General features: G+C 34.1%; 1 protein-coding gene across 1 annotated transcript in view; it reads left to right on the forward strand.

Annotated features, from left to right (window-relative positions):
- Positions 1-23360, forward strand: part of RPGRIP1L (RPGRIP1-like) — a 54189-nt gene extending 30829 nt beyond the window's left edge. Inside the window, exons 18-26 of the mRNA XM_009997472.1 lie at positions 1-50; positions 954-1168; positions 2342-2425; positions 2937-3114; positions 4240-4319; positions 11390-11573; positions 17590-17674; positions 20215-20348; positions 23090-23360. The exon at positions 1-50 is cut by the window's left edge and continues 3 nt beyond it. Coding sequence (XP_009995774.1) covers positions 1-50; positions 954-1168; positions 2342-2425; positions 2937-3114; positions 4240-4319; positions 11390-11573; positions 17590-17674; positions 20215-20348; positions 23090-23202 — 1123 coding nt within the window. The 3' untranslated portion in view covers positions 23203-23360. The remainder of the gene's footprint in view (positions 51-953; positions 1169-2341; positions 2426-2936; positions 3115-4239; positions 4320-11389; positions 11574-17589; positions 17675-20214; positions 20349-23089) is intronic.
- Positions 23361-23566: the final 206 nt, after the last annotated feature.

Raw genomic sequence — 23566 nt, forward strand, 5'->3', positions numbered from 1 at the left:
GAAAGCCCGTGTGCCTCTTATTTCTTTAGCACATGACAGATCTATCTCAGGTAAGAATTAGACCTCTTTAAGATTAACAAAGTTGTCACTTCCTGTTTCATATCTGGAAATAGTATGGGGGTCATCAGGGACTGGAATAGGCTGGCTGGGGAAATAGTTGAGTCACTCTCCCTGGAGATATTTTAAAGGATGTGAAGATGTGGTACTTAAGGACATGGTTAAGTGGTTTACTTGGCAGTGCTGGGTTGGACTTGATGATCTTAAAGGTCTTTTCCAACCAAAACAATCTATGGTTCTACTACTTTTGTTAAACAGACCAGCTCTTTTTCTACAGACCTGCTTGTGGCCTGCCAACCCCCAGCCTGTGTGAGCACCAGCTCTACCTTCAGTGCATCAGTTGCTCCCTGCAGATTGATATCAGTTACAATTTTACTATGGTGTTTAGAACATAAAAGCTGTTTAATGAGTATTTTGTTGTCAACAGAGACATTTGTGAAAAAAATCAAATATGATTCTATATAAACATATAACAGGAGAAGATTTGTTAGTGAATTTAGGGTATTTCATCTTCGAGATTTAGTAACTGAAAGATTTTTTAAAATCCTTATGTTTTCTATAAAAAAAATGTTTTCTTTTTTTCTTAAGTTAGTAAACGTGGAAATGTTTTAGCTAGATCTTTTGAGAAATGGCAGTAAGAGGTAGTTACCTGAAAAATCTACAGGACATCTTGAAGAAACATGTCCAGTCCCCTCTAAATCTTCTAATTTTGGATGCCCACAGTGTTATAGTGCATATATTTGGTTGTACTAAACAAAATATTTTGACACAATTTAGCTTCTAAAATGCAAACTATTAAGTTACTTAATTCCTGAATCCCATTCAGCATTGCTTTGCATTTTCTTGTATCTGTATGAAGCAAGATAATTTAGACAAGATCTGCGTTTTGCTTTCAGGTACTTTTGAACTAACAGATTCTGAAAGATGTGCTGCTGGTACCATCACAGTTGAATTGATGTGGAAGTTTGTTTACCTACCACCAAGTGGATCAACAATGGCTGCAGACTTGGAGAATCACATTCAAAATGAGAAAACAATGGCAACTAAATTGCTAGCAGAGGAGAAACAGCAGACTCCAGCCCTGCCTGCTTCTGTTATTTCATCAGTGACTGTATGTAATTCAGCAAATTCACAGAAGTTAAGAGATATAAAAGACCCATTACAGCAAGTTGTTTAGTTATTTCCAGATGGCTGGGGTTTGTCACTACTGTAAAATAATGCATAGTACCTATACGTACATACACCACCACCTTGGACTTTTTTTGGGAAGTGAAATCTGTCGTGTCCAAAACTTTTGGAAGTTTTTAATAAGGGTAGATATGAATAATTTTATAATGGTAGAAAAGAGAGGAGAAATAACAAATGTTACATGTCTCACCTATAAATATAGTGCTTATTAATTCTCTTTCCAAAGTCACATGATTGTGCAACCTCAGGTCTGTGGCTGAAATTTATGGCAGTCACTGAATCAGCTGTTGTTTCTGTGATCTCTTAGAAACTCAGACAGAACTCAGTCACTTGGGAGGTAGCTTTGAGCCAAAATAGTTCTCAAGCAGCCAGACCATGTATACAGATATGCAGGTATATCTGCATCACATGCTTTGTTATTCTGGTGCATGGTGCCAAGATACCTAATAGCTTCTTAAAGGTCACTCATAAATTAAAAGTAGTGTAAGGATTTTTTGTGTGTGTAAAAATCAGTGGAAATGGAGAATAATTTCTACCTTCATCAAGAAGAGTAAAGGAGGAAGAGTAATAAGCTACTTTTTCCTCATTATTTTTTGTCCATTGTATTATAACACCATGACAGAATATTGCTGGATCATTTTGTTAATTTTGCAATTACTACCAATATGCCAGTCTCTTTTCTGTTTCTGTGTTAAAATTCTTCAAAGGGAGTGGAATCAGGTAAGGTGTCAAACATATGTTAAGCCTACAGAACAGCAAAAGAATCCAGCACTCTAAAAATGAGAATAATAAATAATTCTGCCAAGTATCTGATACCACTGAATTTAGTCTTATAGTTATTTCTCAAGAGAACTCTCACTCCCTAGGTGTTCTGTAGAGTTTTACATCCATTTGTGGCTGAATTCTGAAAGCCATCTCTGCTAGGGGAGTGTAGCTAATTCAAACAACACCTACATTGTCTTCCCTGTTTAGAATTGAATTTACTGTAGTTAGATTTTGCTTTGAGAAACAATAAGATCCCTCAAAATTGACAACTATGTAAGATGGTTAGAATATGGCAATACATGGTCTTCAACTATACTTTTTTCTGTTATAGAAACCAACACCCAAACCAAGACAGCATGCAGCTCTAGCAGAGAAGAAAGTATCTTTTCAGGATCTTACTACAGAACAAGAGCCAGTAAGTTTCAAGTATTTTACTTGTGCGTTTTGAAGCAAGAAAGGCTACTTCAGAGTAAGTTGTGCACTAACCTTAGATAACATGTTTGCATTTTGTAGCAAAGCCATTTCTTTTTGTATATTATTTTAGTTTTCTTTTGAAACAGAAAAATCTGCAGAATTTAAGCTAAAAAATTGCTAACTGAGTAAGGTAGTGGAGGTTTGGGTTTTTTGTTTGGTTGTTTTCTTAACTGAACCTTGCAGTACTGAAGGACCTGAAATATAAATGAATCTGGAAATCTAGCAGGCTGTATATATGTTCACAGGTAGCAAATTATTATAATAGTTATGCTTTCACAAATATACATCATTAGAGAATTGTCTTTCTTCTGTATCAGTTATTTGTTACTCCACATTGTTTCCTGCACTACATAAGCAATGTGTAATGAATGTGAGCCATAACTCTTCAAGTTTTTAACTCTGACTGCTCAAGGATTGTTATAAAGACTATAAACCTGTCTGTTTTTATATAGCATGTGGTAGATGAGGTTAAACAAGAAAGTCTAGCAGCAGAGAAGGTGAAGGAGACAGCTGAAGAGACCGAGCAGGAAAAGGAAGACCTCTCACATCTGTCAGAGGGGGAGTTGGCTGACCAAAACTCAGTTACCTCTGGAGATGAGACAGAAATAGCTGAAGAACTGGAACCAGAAGGTAGAATTCATTTTTATGAATAAGTAACTATATATTTCTAAATAAATCTGTATTTCATTTTTCTGAAGCATTTCTTACTAGCAGTGGGAGCTGCCTCATTATGAGAAGCTTCATGACAGAAATGATATTCTGGTGTACTTTTATAGCTGAAGTTGGTGGTGGATATGGTGGTGTTGTTTTCTTCCCAAATGGAAACTGTGTTGTAATTGAATGCAAAAATCTAGTATCTGACCTAGATTCATAAAATATTAAAGGAAACCTGGCTTCTATTTTAAACGTCTTTATATTCTCCCTCAGAACTATGCTGTTCTAAAGACTATTTTAATGAATATGCTCCTTTTGTCTGCAGATAACAGCCAATGCTGATACGGGAAATCCTTTCAGTGAGAGGGGAAGTATGTCTTGCTACATCTATGACATAAAGTTGTTAGAGGCAGATTTACTTAAAGATTAGAAAAGCCAGGTCATTGTGTTCCACCTCTGAGCTTAAACTATTTATCATTGAAGATACTAACTTTAAAGTGGAAGCACACACAAGATGCTAAAATTTTATGTTAGGTGGCATGCAGCTTCTGCATAAGAATTGATTAGAAAAATTGGGAAAACGTGCTGTTGAATCCCTTTTGTGTTCATAAGTAATTTTCTCCCTAGAAAAAAGACCTGATTGCTTTAGAAAATAATTCGCCTGCATTCAGGACTGCCTTTTTTATTATTATTTAATAAAGTACCTTCCTTTTTACATGTGCATGGTGTTAAATGTACTCAGAGGAAATCCACAAATTCAGGCCATATTCTTATATAAAGCTAACTGTTATTTATACTTCTCTTCATCACAGGACTTATACCATTCCACTCATCAGCTTTCATCTATGAAACATTATGGTTATTCTAGCAGATTAGAAAAAAAATACAGTTTAGACAACTTTAACAATCATTGCTTTGCCAGTGTTAATATTCTGCTGCATTTTATTTATTAAAAAAGCAAATATATTGCTACCAGGTTTCTCAGCAAGACTCAGACTTACAAATATAGGGAGTTTTAACTATGTTGGGATTGTATTTAACTTTTTTTTAGTTGTTTTTATTTGTTGGGTTGTTTTTTTTCAGATCAAGATGAGAGACAAGAAAATGAAGCCATTGAATCAGTAATAACTGACAGTGATGACTGTATTGTTTCAAGTCCAATATCCAAGACTCTGAAACAGGTGAGTCAGAGTATGTGTGGCAATTATTTGATGCATCTTAAAAAAAAAGGCTAATGTACTCTAAGAGTAGCTTTGCTATATCTAAGGTCAGGTTCGAAGGCATTTTTCAATGAGTATGTTTTCCTGGTTCCAGTTCAAATGGACACCTTTTCACAGGAAATGGGTAACCTGAGTGTATTGTGTATGGGATTTATAGGTGGTTTTTTAGTGGGAAAAATTGTTGTTGTCTTTTCAATGATTGTCATATACACATGGAACTAGACATTTCTAATTTTAATGTGACTTCAAATTTTAGTCCTGCACAAAAGCTTCGTAAGGAAGGATAAATATTGTAATGTATATGTCCAAACATCTTAGTCTTGTTCAGTCCTGCCTGTTGCCTTTATGCAGAAAGATGCTTCAGGAACTGCTTCTTCCAGAGCTTTCTGAGGAAGGGGAGGATAATTTCACTTGCGAGACCTGTAGTAAATCTACAAGGCTTAGCTCCCCACTGTTTCATCCCAGTATGTTGATGTGATTAATTGTTGTTGAAATGGCAATTGCGGAAGCTTAAAGTTGTTAATTACAAGCAAAATCTGCATTGATTTTCTATGTAGATATCTTTTTGTTCCTGACTTCCCAGCAGTTATAAAGTCTGTGCATGCACAGTATCCAATCATTTCAGTGTACTTTTTCTATTATTTGTGTGGCATGTAATGATATTTTCTTGACTTAAAAGGAGCAATTTGGAAAATTTATTTGGAGCAGTATTTAGGTAGTATAGTTCTCAAAAACATATTCAAACTTGTACATCTAACAGTGACTGAACAATATTAAAAATTCCAAAACTAGCACTTTACATGTATTGTAATATCTAACAGTTAATACTACTCTGGTCTGTCTTAGTCTCCTTTTAAAAGATCAGGGGTGTAACGTTATATACTACCAGTCTGAACTTTTTTGATGTTCTGCAATGTGATAACCTAGAGGAACCTGCATGTTCAAGAAGGGTAGATAAGATAACAAAAGCTATAAATTATTAAGGCAAGATATTTGATACAAATTGGATTTTTAAAATAGTTATTGGTGTATTTGAGATCTTGGGTGAAAATTGTGACTGAATTTGTATTTTTTTAAGATTAAAAATCACTGCCTTTTATCTTTTGAGATAAATATCCTGCTGGTAATCAAACACTGTAAATAAGATTCATGATTTTCAGAGATCGTTATGCTAATTATCCTATAAGTCTGAGTTGTGTGCTGAGCTGTTTAAGCCATTTAAGATCATACTGTTTCGTTTTTGCATGTTGCAAATTAGACAGTTCATGGTTATTTCTTAGATATGTTGATCATAAAGGGTATCTAACAGATTTTCCAGCACTTAGCTGTACCACTTGCTTCTTTCTCTTTTCTTCTTGTCTATGATGTATAATTAATCATAGATTACTTCATTTTGTTTCATTTCATTTACAACATTTATGAGCTTCACTTTGTCGGTATGAAATGCTTGTCCCCTTCTTTCCTTTCCAAAGTGGCGTAATTAGTGTTAGCATCTTTTTTAACAGGCTACATAAAGTTTAGTGGCTGGATTAAATCAAGTCATTAACATAATGTGCTATACAATTTGCCCCTATCTCTTTTCGTTTCCAGTACATCAAAGTGCCACCGAGTGCCAGTGTAATTGGGCCTTGCTAGCTTGTCAGGTTCAGTCAGGCTGACGACTGCTGCTTTTACTAAAAAGCTTCCAGGCATGATAATTAATAGAGAAAAGAAGTCTGAGAAATAGAAAAGTTTGGACAGTTCTCTATGAATATTTCATACATTTGAATAATCAGAAGTTAACATTATCAATTTTATGTATAATACATTGATTAAGAGCCTTGTTTCAGATCCTCAAAATAGACATCAAAACTGGGAATTTGCATTTTTCTTTGGCATGCTCTTTACATTTAAAAATATATTTTTAAAAAATCTGTTCTTTTCCATCCCCAACTCCTTTTTACTCCCATGTCTACACTTAATTCTTACAGAAGATAATATAGCATTCAATTATCACAATACCATTTACTCTTGTCGATTTCCAAGTTGTCTTAAAATGTGCTCATAAGGCAATTACTGGCAAAACCAATTGGTGTGGTAGTGGTCCTCTTTTTTCCATAAATGTGTTTACATCTCTCTTTTGTTGCAGATAACATGAATGCATTTTCTTGTGCTGATAGCTGTTTACTGAAAGCTGTAATTTTCAGTTCCTGTGAATTAAGACCTTGGGATCTAACTAATTTTGTCATTAAAATCTCTCTTAACCACCACTGAATAGCAATACCAATTCCTTACGGCTCTGCTGGTGAATGAAAAATGCTTGTGCAAACATGGGAAAATGTGAAGCATAAAGTTCATGTTTAGCAAATCAATAAATACTTTTTTGTACAATTACTTGAATAGTGCATTTCCTCCTATGAGGTATCTGCATTCACTGAAAAAAAGATTATTTGGACATAGCATTGCAAATGTCTCTTTACATTTCTCTTCTGCAGGACTTGGGTAGCCTTGGTATAGTTTAGGGAGCCTTCTGAGATTTTCCAATGCTTTTCTTAAACTGGCTTTTTTTTTTTTTTTTATTCCTCTAAAAAACTGGGGAAGTAAAAGTACTGCACCAGCATTTTTAATAAAACAAGACAAGGGATGATGGGCACAAGTTGCTCCTTGGGAGATTATGACTGGACACAAGAGGTAAATTTTTCACCATGAGGACAGTCAAAAATTAGAATAATCTTCTAAGGGAAGTGGTAGATTTCCCCACGTTGGATAGTTTCAAGTCTCAGCTTGACAGGGTTCTGAGTCATCTCATATAAACTATAGTATTACCTAGAAAAGTTGGACCAGGTGATCCTTGAGGTCCCTTCCAACCTGACATTCCATGATTCTAAGAAATAAAATTAATGAAACCAAACTGTCATATCAGAGTAAGATAGAAGTAACTTATTCAAGCTTTATAGTCAGTATTTTTAAAGACTTCTGATTGATTGGTCTAACTTGAACAAAGAACATTTGCAATTCTCCATCATTATGGTGATTGTTTGCTAGTCTGGTCTCTATTAGACAGGAAGAGCAAGAAAGTGTGATGAATCCAGGAAAACCTAAGTTGTCTTTTGTCACTGGTAAGGTCTGTGATGACAGTAGTTTGAATAGACAGTACACTGAAATGGTGAATTTATGACTTCTAGAGCTAGTCAAATATACTTAGAAGTAATAATTACAAGCAAGTACTGCATACAAGTTATATTATTCTTGACAGAAGAATCAAAAGAAAAGGGAGAAATAATAATAATAAAAAAACATAACAAAAATGGGGGAAAAAAACAAAACACAAACAAAAGGTTTTAAAATTATTCAACAGAATCGTAAGTCATAAGGTAACTCATTACTTTTCAGGTAACAAATTCAGAATATTAAGTAAAAAGTCAGCTGCCCAGCTGAGTATGTAAGCCCACAGGAAATCCATCAACAGGAGCCATTTTCGACCTTGTTGGTAATATTTTTTTGTGGTTATGAATATGAATGTTTCTCAGCTGCTTACTTGAGAGACTCTGTTTATCAGAGCTCATTGACATGGAAGTAAGTTATGGTGACTTTACAAGTAGAACAGTGAATTTTTATAATTGGAAGTCTAAAAAGCAAAGGATGACATTTGAAACTAAATTTGAATTTTGATCAGCTGCTGTGTATAACACCAGGCATAATTTTTTTCATACTGAGGGTTTGCAGCTCTGTTCTGACACTGTTAATGAGATAATCACAGGAATTTAGCACTTGATAGAGGAAGATTTAAGTAATATTGATGATTACTTGTTATTATTGGACAGTAGCTAATTAGACATGCTTTCTGCTGGAAGTAGAAGGGAGCAAGTGAATGAGTGAACTGTGGAAATACATAAAATATTAAGGAGTAAAGGATAAATATTTTGAAGCATGGTAAAGACAGGATTGAAGTTCATCTTACAGTTAAGAAGTTTCCTTTGAATTTTCAAGGGCAGTTAATAAAACTTGTGGAGGTAAAAAATAGGAACATTTACATTTTCCTGTAAGCAAGACATGTTCAATACTGTTGAAACTGCTGTTGAGTGCAGAAAGCAAAAACTTTTTTTATTATTATTTATATTTTTTAAAACCCCGAAGTATTTAATTCTGTGGGTTCCTTTTGTGGATCATTTGAGTCTTAGTATTTTGTTGGGACCAAAAAGGAAATTAAAATATGAAATATACGGCTACTTGAAGATGGTAATAAGACTTCTTGTGGAATTGAAAAAAGCTTTTTCAGTCTCAGACAGCAGAAAGAGGAGGAAAAAGTTATGCTGATATTGTGAATTCTAATTTAATGCCCAATGCATTTAGTACTTAACCTAAACCTAAAGATTGTTGAAGGAGTTCATTGATTCTTCCCCATCTCTGGGTGGTGTTAATTAGAAAGAGTCAATATTAAATGGGAAAGAAAGAATATTGCCATAGACTAAGTATCTTGCCCATGTTTTGTTTACCTCACTTGAAATGAAAACACTGAACCAGCCTCTTGCTCTTAAAGCATTTAGTATTCTGTATTTTAATACATTTGTCCAGCCTCTCTCTTAGAGGAAATTTCATACTGTATTTTGTTCGAAATACTAAAATAATAACTTTATTCCCATCAAAGTAAAATGATTTGTGGAAAGTAATTGGACATAACAAACTCTCAATTTTTCACTTGAATACTGCCTAATAACTGAGACCTGAGCTTAAAAAAACCAACCCAAAACTTAGGAAAATATTTTAATAACATACTTCACTCTGCATCACAGAAATATAAATGGATGTTTAAAACTTAATTCTTATCATATGTTGGATGTTAAAAATATTTTCAGCATTGCTACATAATAAACGCATTTTTGTATTAGCAGAGAAATATGTGATGCTACTCTGCTGCTTCTCAGCAGTTCCATATTTTTCATTTGTACGTACCTTTTTTTAATCAGCATGTGTTCTCCATTGTATATGATGTATTCATATTCAATATTAATAAAACCAGGACTTAAAATATTCTTGGCTGTTAAACTCTGAACTAATTTTGTTGTTTTTTCTTAGAATCTTCGAATAGTATGACTCAGTTATTTGTTTCCTTATAAGTTAGAAAGCAGAATATCTGGCTTTACCCTGTGATCCTTGACAAACTAATATTCTTAGCCTACATTATGCAATTACAAGCATTAAATATGTCAAACAAATTTTAAGTTATGTAAAAAAATAGTTTATAATACAGGATATTGTATTTCAACTTGATTCATAAACTACTGTCTGTGTACAAACTAGCTTGACACAGCTGATAAATACTTTGGGGCGAACAAAACCACTCAGCATATCACTTTAAATACAGATGCTAATACATCTGTTCAGGGCAAGAAGAAAAGAGTTGTTTCTGAAGTAAAATTAGACAATGGAGCCAATTTCATTTTTTATGCATGTGAATATAGAATGCTTGAGGTTATTAGTTGAAACTGAGTAACCTTTCCAGGCTTTCATCTCTTTCTTTTCAAATTTGAATATGAAAAGCATATTCAAGTCAAAGACCATCACTTTAATGACATTTGGCAGTCATTTGATTTATTAAATTTTAGAAAAAAAAAAATTCCTTTAAATATTTCATCATTCTATGCTAATCCCAGTAATATTGCCAGCTGAAGCCACGTACCTGTATTAGCGCAGACAGAATGGTGTGGAATTTTCTCTGTCATCCTAGTAAAATTTCCATGAATCTACTGAATAATAAAACAACCTTATTGAAATATTCAGATTTGGGTTTTTAGCTAAAGTGTCTTAGGATACATAATAAAAGGAAATGTCTTTTGAAAGGAGGGGGTAAAATTACTTCATCAAATATTGAAAGGGCTTGACAGCAATGGAAATTGTTCTGTATGATGGATATTTTTATGATAGGATACACCTGCTTTTCAGTTGGATTAATTATATAATTTCCTTGAAAAAAGCAATCTTGATAATAAATTAGAATATTGACTTGCAGTTATAACAGTAAATCTGGGAAGCTAATATTTTGAATGTAATTTATTCAAGTTAAAGTTTACAATAAAAAATTCTCAAAATATTTCCATATAGGGGAAATACCTTTAAATGAAGTTATGAAACATGAAAAGAAAGAAGTAAAAAAAATCTTTTGACGTTTCTGAACTTGAGTGTGTTATTTTTGCTCTTTGAAGAATTTCATCTTTGAATGCTCACCTATATTCCAGTTTTGAAATCATAGTGGTTTTTCTTTCTTTGAATTACAGAGTTACCTAGGGAAATATTTGTGACTCTTTCTGTGAAGTCTGACATTCCCACTTAAATATATAAATCTTATTAAAATGTACATGTACACAAATAAGACTTTGCCAAACAGTATGAAACCATTTCATATAAGCAACAGAAAAATGCCATTTTAGAGATAATGCAGAAAGGTATTACTTTTGTTATCATATTGTTAATTTTAAGTTGTAAATGTATGTTTAAATTGAAAAGCTTAGGGAGTGAAGTTGAATTCTGTACAAATACAGTGTTACTGTACATGCCTATCTAATTTGTGACTGGATAAATTTTTATTGAGCTATTGGTAGTATAGTCTGTAGTAGGCCCTGACTAACAATTCCCTTTTATTTGGAGAACTTTATAGTATTTTTGTAGTATTACAATCAATTATTAAGTATTACAATTCAGTCAGTTAGAGGATCAAGGTACAAATTACTTTGTTGTGTAGCTAAAAATAATGGCAACTTCAATATGTGGTTCAGATATCATTTGTACGTGAAGATAACCTTAACCTAATCTTCTCCAGCAGAGTATGACTACTGCAAAATATTTTTGACACCGAATGTAAATCAGTATCTGTTGCAACAATATTCCTAACTACAGACCCTGGGGCTTTAGAATCTCATCATGTCTATGTCAAAATCCATCAATCAGTGTTAATCATACAAAATAGATAAATTATTTACGTGTGTGTTTGTTTTCTGCTAACACTTCAGGAAACATGAAATAATTTGCATTATGTTTGTTTTGTTTTTAAATAGGCAACTGAAAAAATCCGGATTGAAATTATCTCGTTCAGTCTTACTGAGTCACGAATTGTATCAGATGAAACAATACAGCAGTTGTTTGTAGAATGCAGATTATACAACATCCTTGCAGAGGAGACCCCACTGTCACTTCCAAAACCAACAAGTGGTCAGAGGATTCACTACAACTATAGCAATGGTAAGTATTCCTGATTCTCTTAAATTCTGTCTTATGAAAAAGCCTGCCAACAAAGCCTACTTCTTCTTTATGTTATAGTGGCATTCATCTGTGTACCAATTGTATTTGTCTATTTCCCAAATATTTTCAGAAATTTTAAAGGTAGTTTTTAAGAAATGATGGAAGAATGCAATCATCAAGTATAAAATGAATTATTGAAGTAGGCTTGTTTATGAAATGGTAACATTACAATATATTTAAATATGCTGCTAGCCTAATTTTCAGATTTATGTGCTATACATAACTAAAATATATGTATTCTTTTTTAAAAGAACATGATGCACTGATCCCTTTGTCAGTACATGATGATACAGCAAAAGAAAAACATTCCATATAACCATGTACAAATTAAATACAGCTGAAAAGTGAAAATATGTAAGGGGACTTGATCATCACTTGGGAGTACTCAGTGTTCCTTTGATAAGAACTTTTTGAAAGAGGAAATTAGTTAGCCATGTTTAATACTAATACACTGCTATTTACTTAGTAGTACTTAATCCTGCATATTCCATATGCTATTCTCTAATAAATTAACATTTGAAAATACTTTGTCAGTGCACAATATAATTTACACTAATGGCATACATGAAATTATTTTAATAAATCATAATTCTCTTGTTAATTATTTTCTCAGCTATTTCATTGTATTTCAATTATTCATTAAGATTTTTTTCCTGTTAAAGTCTATTCCATTTAAAATTCAGCCTGAGTGCTTCATGTTGTCTTGGACTTGAAGCATTGCATTTTTAGCTAAGAGCAGGTGAATCAGTTTCCTATGTGTGATGCATCACTAATACAGACATGGAGGTAAAGAGGGAGACCTACCACAGAATTTAATCATTTATATCCTTCTAGTGCTCATAAACTATTGAGTTACCCCATAGTTGAAGATCAAAATCCCTCATAGATGTCACATCAACCATGGCCATAGTGGGACCACCCATTTGAGAGAGAATATGGAGAATAGGACACAATGTGTTAACTTAGCTGAGTCTGAGAAAGACACTAATCTCTGTAAGGCTTTAGGAAACTTTTAGAAAACCACTAAAACTAAGGGCACTGTGAACGGTTTCATTCACTAAGACTTGTTTCTGTTCAAACATAGAGGATTTCTGCCATCATTTACTAAATGAGACCTCAGATATCTAAGTAAGACTTTTTTATGAGCTGAACTATATCCATCACTACAGCTGTTGTATACATAACTCCAAATGTTCTGGAAAGACAGACATAATTAATTTTTTTAAAAACCTCCTGGAAGTGACACCATAAGCCACTAAAAGCTATTTAACACTTTAAATTTATCTTGCTTCTTGAATTCTCTTTGCTTTGAATATAATAACTGTTCAGGAGGTAAAAAACACATGATATTCTGATTCCTGTGTATATTGGGTATGATCTAAGCATAATATTAGCTTTTTAAGTGTTGAGTCTGCAAAGTTAAACTTGCAAAATGCAGCAGTGTTACGATGAATACAGAATAAAATTTGAATCTCATAGGATAATTATGAAACTTAAATGAATACATATCAAGCTGTGATACTTGAAAAGAGAATCATGCTTTGTAGAGACTAATTCATAAGCCTTTCCAATCCGGTAATATCGTATCATCTTATTTTTGTTAGTTGAAACCTGACTTCCTAACTTGGATTTTTCTATTTGCTCCTTAAGTATTGAATATAGAAGTGCTTAAACTTTAAAATATCCTAACAACCCAGTATCAAAATTGGTCTTAATTGCTTCAGAACTGTACTCTGCAACATAATACTCATGTGGTTGTTATTTGCAGAGTTTTACTCAGATAACTGGTCCTCTAATTTCTAGTCAGGATTGACTTTGCATCTAGGGGGAAAAAAACCTAATGAGTCTGCTGTTTGATAACGTCAGTTGGAAAGCCAGTAAGATAATAGTAATGAAATCTGCATGTGTGTTTGCTGTAGCTTTACTGCATCTCTTATTCATGTCTAATTAAATTTCAGTATGTTGAATATTTGAGGTTAATTGAATATTTTCTTTAATAAAAACGAGATTTGCATGGGTAGAAAGAAATTTACTTTGAGCTTAGAGGAAAACTAATAGTCTTCTAGGTTTTTGCAAGGAGAAAGTCCATAAGTAATCCAAAAAATCATAAATTCTTATAAAGAAAATATTTTCAATTTTTTATAAATGGAACAGCCTTATTGTTTTAGAGACATCTTGACTGATACAGAAGGCTCCATAAGATTCATTGCTTAGACAATATTTCCATACTTTTTGAACACCTTGCACTGTTGTTGCTTGTCATGTAAGATGATTAGTGGAATCTTGTTGAAAAATAACACAGTAGAACTCCATTGGTTTGGACATACAAGATCCTATGGATTTCCCTTTTCACAACGTGCTAGAGCATGTAACTTGATGTTAATTGTTTGTTTTGACTATGACTTACTGACTAGGATTAGTTAGAAGGTAGTTTTCTTTCTTCTGAGGTCTGGGAACAGAAACTGTAATGGGAGATTTATACACTCTAGGGTTTTACCACTTAACTATTGGTTTTCCGTGACATTAAGTGTTGTATCTACTGATGGCCACACCAACTGAGGAGAGGAGCTGTTGTGTTCGTTATTGCTAGAGAGTTATTAGTATATCCAAGAATGGCTCTAAATGCTGCAGTCCCATGAATTGAAAGAAAAGCAGAACTTGTTAAATTGTGTTTACACCATGACTTTGTCCTGTGAATTGGTAAAAAGGAAGGATTCTGAATTTTTTGTGTGTGTTGCTACAGTTTGTTTTTGATGGTAGTGCATGTTACAGATGATAGTAAGCAATGAATTCATATTTTAACTTCTTAATGCTTTTCAGAATGGTGTGCCAGTAGTTATTTATTTCCAATCATGTCACAGGCTTGAAAGTGAACCAGATGGCAATTTAACTATCAGAACAACATGGGGAAACATATTACTTCAAGTAAACCAAGCCCAGTTTCCCTCAAATGTAAATGAATCCGTTGATGCTCGACTCTTACTTTCAGAAAAATAAACATTTTTCTTGTTGAGTCCACAATAACTTAATTTACAAAGCTCAGATTAGTTCATAAATGTTGTTAACAAAAAGCATAAGTATTCTATTAGATATGAAGACTTAAATATGAAGATGCTGTGATGGCAAGAAAGTTACTAAAAAGTAAGAGATCATTCTGAAATTTGTCCTTATCTCTGTATATAATGGTTCTGGAGAGCAGGCAGCAGAAGTAGAAGAAAGATACGTGAAATTTTGCTAATATTTTATATGATTTAGATTAGACATTAGGAGGAAATTCTTCACTTTAAGGGTGATGAGACAATGGAACAGGTTGCCCAGGGAAGTTTTGGATGTCCCCTCCCTGGAAGTGTTCAAGGCCAGGCTGGATGGGGCTCTGAACGACCTAGTTTATTGGGAGATGTCCCTGCCCATGCAGGGGGTTTGGAACTAGATGATCTTTAAGGTCCCTTCCAACCAAAACCCTTCCGTGATTCTATTCTATAATTCTATGATATATAATTGGAAAGTTCTCTCTGTTGTGCGATCAAGTGGTTATTTGAACAACTTTAAGTAGAAGCTTAAGTAGATGAAAGGAAGAGGAGGCAGGGGAAAGAAAAAGGGATTTATTTTTTATTAAAAATAAACTTCTGAGGTTAGTTAACTCATATTTTAAAAGGTGGATTCCTCAGTTTAACTCAAAATATCAAAGCCTTGCATCAGAAAACATTGTTAGAATTCTTTTTGTTTATTCCCTTTCTCCGTTAAAACTCAACACTGTGAGGCAGTTTCTCTTCATGGTGATGAAACTATGCCTCATCATGTAGTAACTTAATTTTCTTAGAAAGTGAAATATGAAAAAAACATGCGATAAAAGAATCAACTATGTTACTGTTTAGTGATTTTCAGAGAGATTCCAGGGCCATTCTAATCTTCAAGTTTTCTTGCTTTTTTAGGGCAAGCTTTAAAATCATAATTTGAGATGCAAACTGTCACAAGTTAATTTTGAAATATTTTTGCAATTAATTGGATAGAAATATGAGGTATCCTATGCCTTTGAGCAATGTTATCATTCTAAGCTGAAGCAGTATTAAGGGGTGATATAAAAACATGTTATTCATCAGGATCTAAAAATATATTTTTACTATGGTTAATCATTGTACCCAGACATGAATGGAGCTCTTGAAATGAGTGTTTTAATTGCTACTCTGAATTTTTCCATTGAATGAAATGAATTCAAACTCTTTAAGTTTGTAAAAATATTCCATTTAAAAATGTTTTATATACAGTATTAGTAAGCTTAGGAAATTTCATTTGGAATTCTTATGGGAAAGGGAAGAATCTGTTGATGTGGCAGCTCCTTTGAAGTTCTTTGGCTGTCCATCTGTCTCCCTGCTGCCTCCCCATCACTTCCTGTAGTGGCCCCAGGAATACTTGGCCATGAGAGTAGCACATGTGGAAAGTCATCCACATGCCCAAAAGACTAGCAGATGGCAGTAGCAGCTTCTTGTAACTTGAGTAAGAACATGGTAGGTAGAAACTAAGGAATTCAGGGTAGAGAACTAATGCTTTGTTTTCTGTTAGTAGAGGAAAAGGTGTTAAATTTCAGATTCCTTTGATGGAATTACTCAGATAGCAATTGTACTGGCTGTTGTCTGAGAGTAATTAATTTCTAATAGTGATTCTTCTGGCCACGTAAGAGCTGAGGAGGAAACTGAAGAACTGGTAGCTCTGAAAGATGTGCTTCCTAGAAGGACATGGAGATATGTCCCTCAATAAATCCTTCTCCAAGGAGTTAAGGAATTGAGCTGTCATCTCTCTCTTTCATACTCCTGTATTCCAATACTTTCTGCTTCTTGGTAGAACTGGTAATTTCTTTTTACAAAAGTAAGTTGATTTTGGATAATGGAAGAGAGTATGAAATAAAGATTTCTCTCAGCACATAGGAAAAGGAAAACTTAATGTGATGTGCAGAGTGAAAAGGGGCTTTTTTTAGTATAGTGGCAGAATCACTAGAAGAGACTGAGGTACGTGAATATTAAAGATGTTGGAATTAAAGACAGACAAATTTCTAGCTCCTCCTCCTGCCCTCAAAAATAAATAAAAAATGTTTTGAGGAACTATTTTGTTTCTCAGAGATTTATATTCATTCTAATTCTGTCACAGCAAAATTTTCACAGCTGCCTTTCTTAGTTTCCAAAAAAAAGTCATTCCTTTAACACTGTTTTTTTCAGCTTTTGCATCCTGAAAACTATTTTCACATTAGTTTACTGATTCTTGTTGGCTGATACCATTTACAAGAAAGAAGCTACTTTCTTAATATAAGAGGCCCAAGAACTTATTTAAGGGTTTCCTAAAACCCTGTTTCTCATTCTTTTAGTCTCTTACCAAACCAAGTCTATTTTTCACTGTAGATCATATTAATGGTACAAAAATTAAAAGCTGGTCCTTTTGTTTGTGTTTTAAATTAAAACAGTAAAAGGCTGTCAAAGCTGTAACACGCACTCCCCAGGCTGTGGATTTTCTTCAGTCCATTGGTCTAGATGTTTTCTTATTGAAATATTGTGGCAGGAAATGAGGATTAAATTACTGAGCCTGTCAAAAAGGACAAGCACTCTGCCGTACATTATCATTATCACTAGCTTCCTCAGTGGAAGAAAATGCAGTAAATCACTTCAAATACAAAGCAATAAAGACTGCTGGCTTTTAAAATCATGACTGCTTTTGCCATGAACAGAAGATGACAGCTGTGTGGCCTGCTTAGGTGCTGCTTGTATCTTTTTTGACAGTGCGCACATAAACGTGCCAGTGAAACGCCATGAGCTCACGTGACCTTTCAAATCTGATTCTAAGGTTGTTGCTTTTCCTTAGGAAAGACCAGGGAAAGAAATGTTTCTCTTTCATTTTTCTTCATGCACTTTTTTCTGAAAGATGAAAACCGATTGATAACTAATTTTATTAATTCCAATTTGCTTTGCAGTGATACATGTGGACAAGGCAAATAATGGTGCAAGAAGAGAGTATCTCAAGTCTATGCTTCTGAAGCCCAGTCTGCATACTGACAGGTACATATTAGTGCTGAAAAACCATACCAAAGGGACTTGTAAATAATGCTTCTGGTTTGCCTTGTTGTTTGGCTTTATTGAGGAGGTATCTGAGAAGTTAATACATAGCTAACTAACTAAATATTCTTAGATATTAAACTACATGTTAATGTAACACAGAAAATTACTAAACCAAAATTGCATCAATAGCCTAATCCTGTAGTTAAAACAGAAGCTAGCATGGCCCTGAAAATAATGAATTTCTCAGATTTATACTCTGTTAGTTGACACTTAAAAGTAAGTAATTGAGTACTGGGACGGTGTTTGAGGGAAAGTACCTTTATGGGTAGGGGGTTGCTGTTCATTAAAAGATAAGACTTCAAAAGAAAGTTGATTTTTATTTCAATTTCATTTATTGGGGTAAAGGTTTTAAAATGAAAGAGGATAGATTAGGCTTAGATGTCAGGAAGAAATTCTTAGCCATGAGGGTACTAGGATGCTAGAATAGATTGCCTAAGGAGGTTGTTGATGCCCTTGGAGATTCTCAAGACCGGGTTGGATGAGGCTTTGTGCAGCCTGGTCTAGTGTGAGGTGTCCCTGCTCATAGCAGGGAGGTGGGAACCTGATCTTTAAGGTCCCTTCCAACCTTAACCTTTCTGTGATACTTGATATGGAATAATTTTAAGTGTTTATCACAAATGTTGATTTTCAGTTCTGCGTCTGATTGAATGGCTTTAGTAGCAGAAAATGCAAGAATATTCAGCATGCAAGACAATTGAGAAAATATGCTGCTAAATAGAATGAAATAAAATCTAAAATATATGAGCATGAGGGTGGTAGGAGACCAGGAAGACTGTTTGCAATCCTACTTAGGTTAGTAATTGTTGCATATTACAAAGAGAGTTCTTCTCTTTTGACTAGCAACTTTACCTTCATTTACATGTTCAGACAGACAATGTCTCTATCATTAGTATGGAAATCTTGTCAAAAGACTTGCGTTTTCTTATAGCTGTATTGTGTAACATGGGTAGCTTTTTTCTTTTGTTTCTTTGCACAATAGGGATTCAAATCACATTCCTTATGTTAGGAATCTATGCTTAAAAACATTAGTAAAAGTGTGTGTGGGGGGAAGATTAAAAATTAATATTTTACTTTATCATCTGAATCCAGTAGTTGTTTACTTAAATGCTCACGTCTTTAAATCAGTTATTGAGAACAGGCATTTCTGGCAGTCCATTTAACTTGCTGTGCCTGTGTCATAGTTATCCTTTATTCTTCATCCTGTTTGTATTCCACAGCTTTCTTTCAGCATTTAAAGAGTGCAGAAATTTGGGTCACACAGAGAAACATACCTGATTGCTCTTGCCAGATTGTACTTGCAATGCTTGCTGACCTGGCAATAGAGTATCTGCTCTTCTGACAAGTGTCAAACGAGACATATGTGAAGAATGGAGGAATCCATTCTTCTAACAGTCACCCTGCTGTGATAACAAGGGTGAACAGGTTTATGCAAGAGGTTTCCAGGCTTGATCCTGACAGGTGCATCATTTCTTGGTAGGAAATGATTGTTACTCCAAGAAACTGACTATGTGAAGTAATTGTTCTCCAAAGTAAACAAAATAAAAATTTATGCATCCATGTTATAGGAATATAGAGCATGTGTACTGTGTTAGCTTCACATTAATGTACTGTATTCATACATAAGGTTTGATCCTTGCATATTAAAAGTGACTGATCTCTGGAATAAAGAATTAGAATCAAATTTGCCTGCATCACATCTTTGTCCAGGCACTCTTAAATTCCCTGCTGTTAATAACAACATTAAGTGTTATCACAACAATAAATATCTATCCTAGGTTTTTCTGCTTCATCATAAAGCATGTTTTAAGCTTAAGGAAATTGTTATTTTTTACTTTTCTTTCGGCCATTTATGAGCAGACAAGTTTTCATTTAGTTCTCTAGTCTCTCTTGCAGTGGCTAGTGAATATCTTTGCACTCAGTGCTTTTAAAAGGATGTAAAAAATTCTTATTCTGTCAGTAGACATGGGATTCCTGCAAGGAAAGTTTTCTTGTCTGGAGTATGTTCTCCAAGTATCTAGAAGAGGTGTGAAAATTCTCAATAACTTTCAGCTAAAGATTTTACACTTGGTGTTTGGCAATGCTTGCTGCCTAGAATATGGCTAGTATTTCTGATAGCACGAAAACGTTTGATATTGCTTGTCTTGGTTACTTAGCTGATGTCTCCAACACCACTCAATGTTAAGCCAAGAAAATACATGGCCTAAGATTTAATACAGTGCTGGACCTAAATTATGGAGTGGTTGCTCATAGATGGTCTCACATTCACAATACAGAGATTTGTAGGATGATTTTAAGAAAGATTTAAAAGAAAGGATCTCAGACTATTCTTCTCATAGAAAATGTTGAATATAATTGATAAGGAGTTGTAGTTTCTGCTTCACTGCTAAAATAGTGTGAGTTTTGCCCTCTTTTCTCATTTTTGAGTTGATTTTCAACCCTTTTGGAAGGTAAATACATGTATTATTTTGTTTCATGTTTAGCCTACGATTTACAGTGGTGACTGATCCCCCAGAAGATGAACAGGATCTGGAATGTGAAGATATTGGTTTTGCTTATGTCAGTTTGAGAGAGATATTCCAGAAACAGAGAGATATAATTGAGCAAGATATTGATGGTAAGTTTTGGAGGTTATTTATTGTAACCTTTTGTAATCTAAAAATTATTTGTTGAATTTCTGGTTGTCTCTGCAAGCTTTACTGTGCAAGTAATTTTTTTTTCATTTTTTTTCTGTAAGAAATACTAACTAATTTTAATGTTAACTAATGGTTTCCACGCTTCTTTGCAAATATCTGCAAAAGCTGTGTACTGTTGTTATTGCTTTCTTATCTATTTCCATTATCATGCATGATTCACATCCATGCTATAGCTAAAATACTCACAGTATGCATCAAGTTGCAGGAACAGATAAGGAAAACTCTCAGAAGAATCAAAGTTCCATACCCATGAAAAATAGTATAAGTATTGTATGCTCTTCGTACTGTAGCTAAACCACTTAATCTATTCTCCACCAATATTTTTTCTCCAAGTAGTTGTACAAAAACACATCACCTTCAAAAAGATATGTCATGGTATCTCACTAGAAATTTTCTGTTATGCATTTTATGACAATAACTCCCATTTTGTCAGAATTCCCATTTGATAAGATTGATTGGTGATACAACTTTGTACCCTTGCAAGTCAACTCTCACAAAACTCTTAAAAATGCTAATAGTTTCCTGAGATAATAATTATAACAGGAAGGACTGGTTTTTGTTACTAGTTGTTCTGGCAAAAGGTAATTATTGCCATGTAATGATAACTCCTCATTGAGACCCTCCTCAGCTTTCCTGCAGGCCCCCTTGAGGCACTTGAGGGTGATCTTAAGATGTACATGGAGCCTTCTCGTCTCCAGGCTGAACAGCCCCAACTTTCTCAGCCTGTCTTTGTAGCAGAGCTGCTCCAGCCCTTCTCTGGACTCCCTCCAACAGCTCCCCGTCTTTCCTGTGCTGAGGGCTCCAGAGCTGTACACAGTACTCCAGGTGGGGTCTCACCAGAGCAGAGAAGAGGGGCAGAATCACCTTCTTTGCCCTTCTGGCCACAGTTTTTTTGGTGCAGCCCAGCATGGGGGGGAGTTTGTCCACATTTCTCTTGCCTGCAGATACTGCACACTTTAGATTATTTTCTTTAGGTGTTGCATCCATAAGCATATATTCTGAAAATCTAGAACTTTCAGAGAGGTAAAAGGAATGTTACGTTAATGTATGTCAGATCATGGCAAAATTAGACTACATCAGTATATTTTTTTATGGACAAAGTAATTTTAAAAAGATCTGTTCTTAAGATCAGGACACAGACTTCAATTAAATGTAATGGTACAATAAACAGAATTCCTAAACAATATTGTACACATACTCAGGGGTGGATAGTTGTTTGAGGGAAAAAGAATAAATCTAGACGTAAGGAAACTGATAGTACTTTGCCACATCAAGATCTAGTCATTTTTAAGTTAGATACCCTAAACTTCCTTCATTCTTTTTGAGGACTGCAAGCATATATCTTTTCCATATCTTGTTCCTTGCATTGCTAATTGTGTAAAAGTGGCCAACGTGAAATTTGAAGCAATTAAGTGAATGGCTAAGCAAGAGGCTGGATGAGAGAGAGTGTAGACAAGACATGTAACAACATGTCTCAGAGATAATATGGTGATATTAAAACTGAGAAAATAGAATTAGTGTTATCTTTTGATATCATTAATTACAGTTATCCTACTGTACTTGTAAGTAAAAAGAATGATGTCCCCTGAAGTCTTCTCTTTAAGTTGACAGTTCGCTGAGTGATTTGTCCAAGGATATATGAAATGGTTTAAATCTCTAAAAATAGCATGCAGTCTGTCCTATAATAGCTCTATAAACCAAGTGATGGAAGGTTTGTCCCATGGGGTTTTTTCTTCCAAACTTCTTCTGAGCTTCGAAGCTGTAGCATGCAAGCTCATCACTTCATGTCCCAGAGTCCTTCTCTCACTTTGTGTAGTAAATACATAACTTTGCCATTTGTCTGCTGTATAATTAGCTTTGAAAAGGTTTTCTACCAAGGTTATTTGTTTTTATTCAGATTTCTTCTAGAGTCATGTTAGGTAGCCTCAATACTTTTTATGCAGGACTGGGAAAGAGCATCATTTTTTACTGCTAGCAGCAGAGATTGTGGTCCTCTGGGCTTACTTAGGTACTGTAAAAGAGTGCAATTTTAAATCATGATAGCTAATTTCTGTAAAATAGCAATTTTAAATACTATTTTAAAGCCCACATACACAAAGATAAAGATAATTAAATGTTTTAGTCTAGGGAAAATACCATCTTTGTCGACACCTTACAATTTTACAACACAGAGAAAGCCTGAAATAAAATAATTGCATTGCATGAACTGGAAAAAAGCAAGTTATTATTTAAATACTGTCCTGGCTGATTTTGACTGGTCATGTGCAGCGTGGAAAATGCATGAATCAGTATATTTTTTACTTAGAAATATTTTAAAGTGTGCATATATGTTTATTTTAATAGAGTTTGGAATGTCTTTATGTATTGTGAAAAAAAATTTAATTTATACAGGTAATTGTCATGCAGATAGTTTTCTTTACTTCAAAGATAATTCCAACATGAATGCTTCTATTGATGCATATTGTAATTGTTAGAGTGCTGTTCCCAGTAAGCTGACTGCCTGAACCAGAAGGTCATTTATTTATTTGGTTATTAGTTTTCTTTTAAAAGCATATACTGGGTGCCCTTTTTAATCTGTTCAAATGCTAAAGAGAACTTTTCAGAAGAAAACCAAAACCTGAAATGAAGTTGCCAATGCTGTTTTCTGATGTTTCCTTTGTAGTTTTCGATGCACAAGATGATGGTGCAGTAATTGGAAAGCTCAAAGTGACAGTGGAAGCGCTCCATGCGCTGCGCTCCATCTATGAGGAGTGCAGGGATGACCATGAGGCATGAAAGGGAAGTTTGCCTGCAGAAGTTCCTTCTCCCAGTGTAAATATACGCTTGATAGTGCTTCAAAGATGAGATCTTTGTGATTCTTACATTATATTTAATGTATAATTTATATGAAAAGGAAGCTTGATTTGTAGTTGTAAAGTTTTGTATACTTTTCAGTCTGTTTGTTTTTATATTTCCCCCCTAAGGCTAAGAATCTCTCCACAATGGACAACATATTGTAAATAATTAATGCCTACATGATTGAATGGTGTGCTTTATTTGCATTTTCAAGATTTTTTCCTACATAAATCAGTAATAAAAATGCAAGTCAAATTTTTAATTTTTAATAAAAAAACCATAAGCCTTAGAAAACTGATTAAAA

This window comes from Chaetura pelagica, unplaced genomic scaffold (genome assembly GCF_000747805.2).
Source record: "Chaetura pelagica isolate M959 unplaced genomic scaffold, ChaPel_1.0 scaffold425, whole genome shotgun sequence".
In the NCBI taxonomy this organism is placed as follows: Eukaryota; Metazoa; Chordata; class Aves; order Apodiformes; family Apodidae; genus Chaetura; species Chaetura pelagica.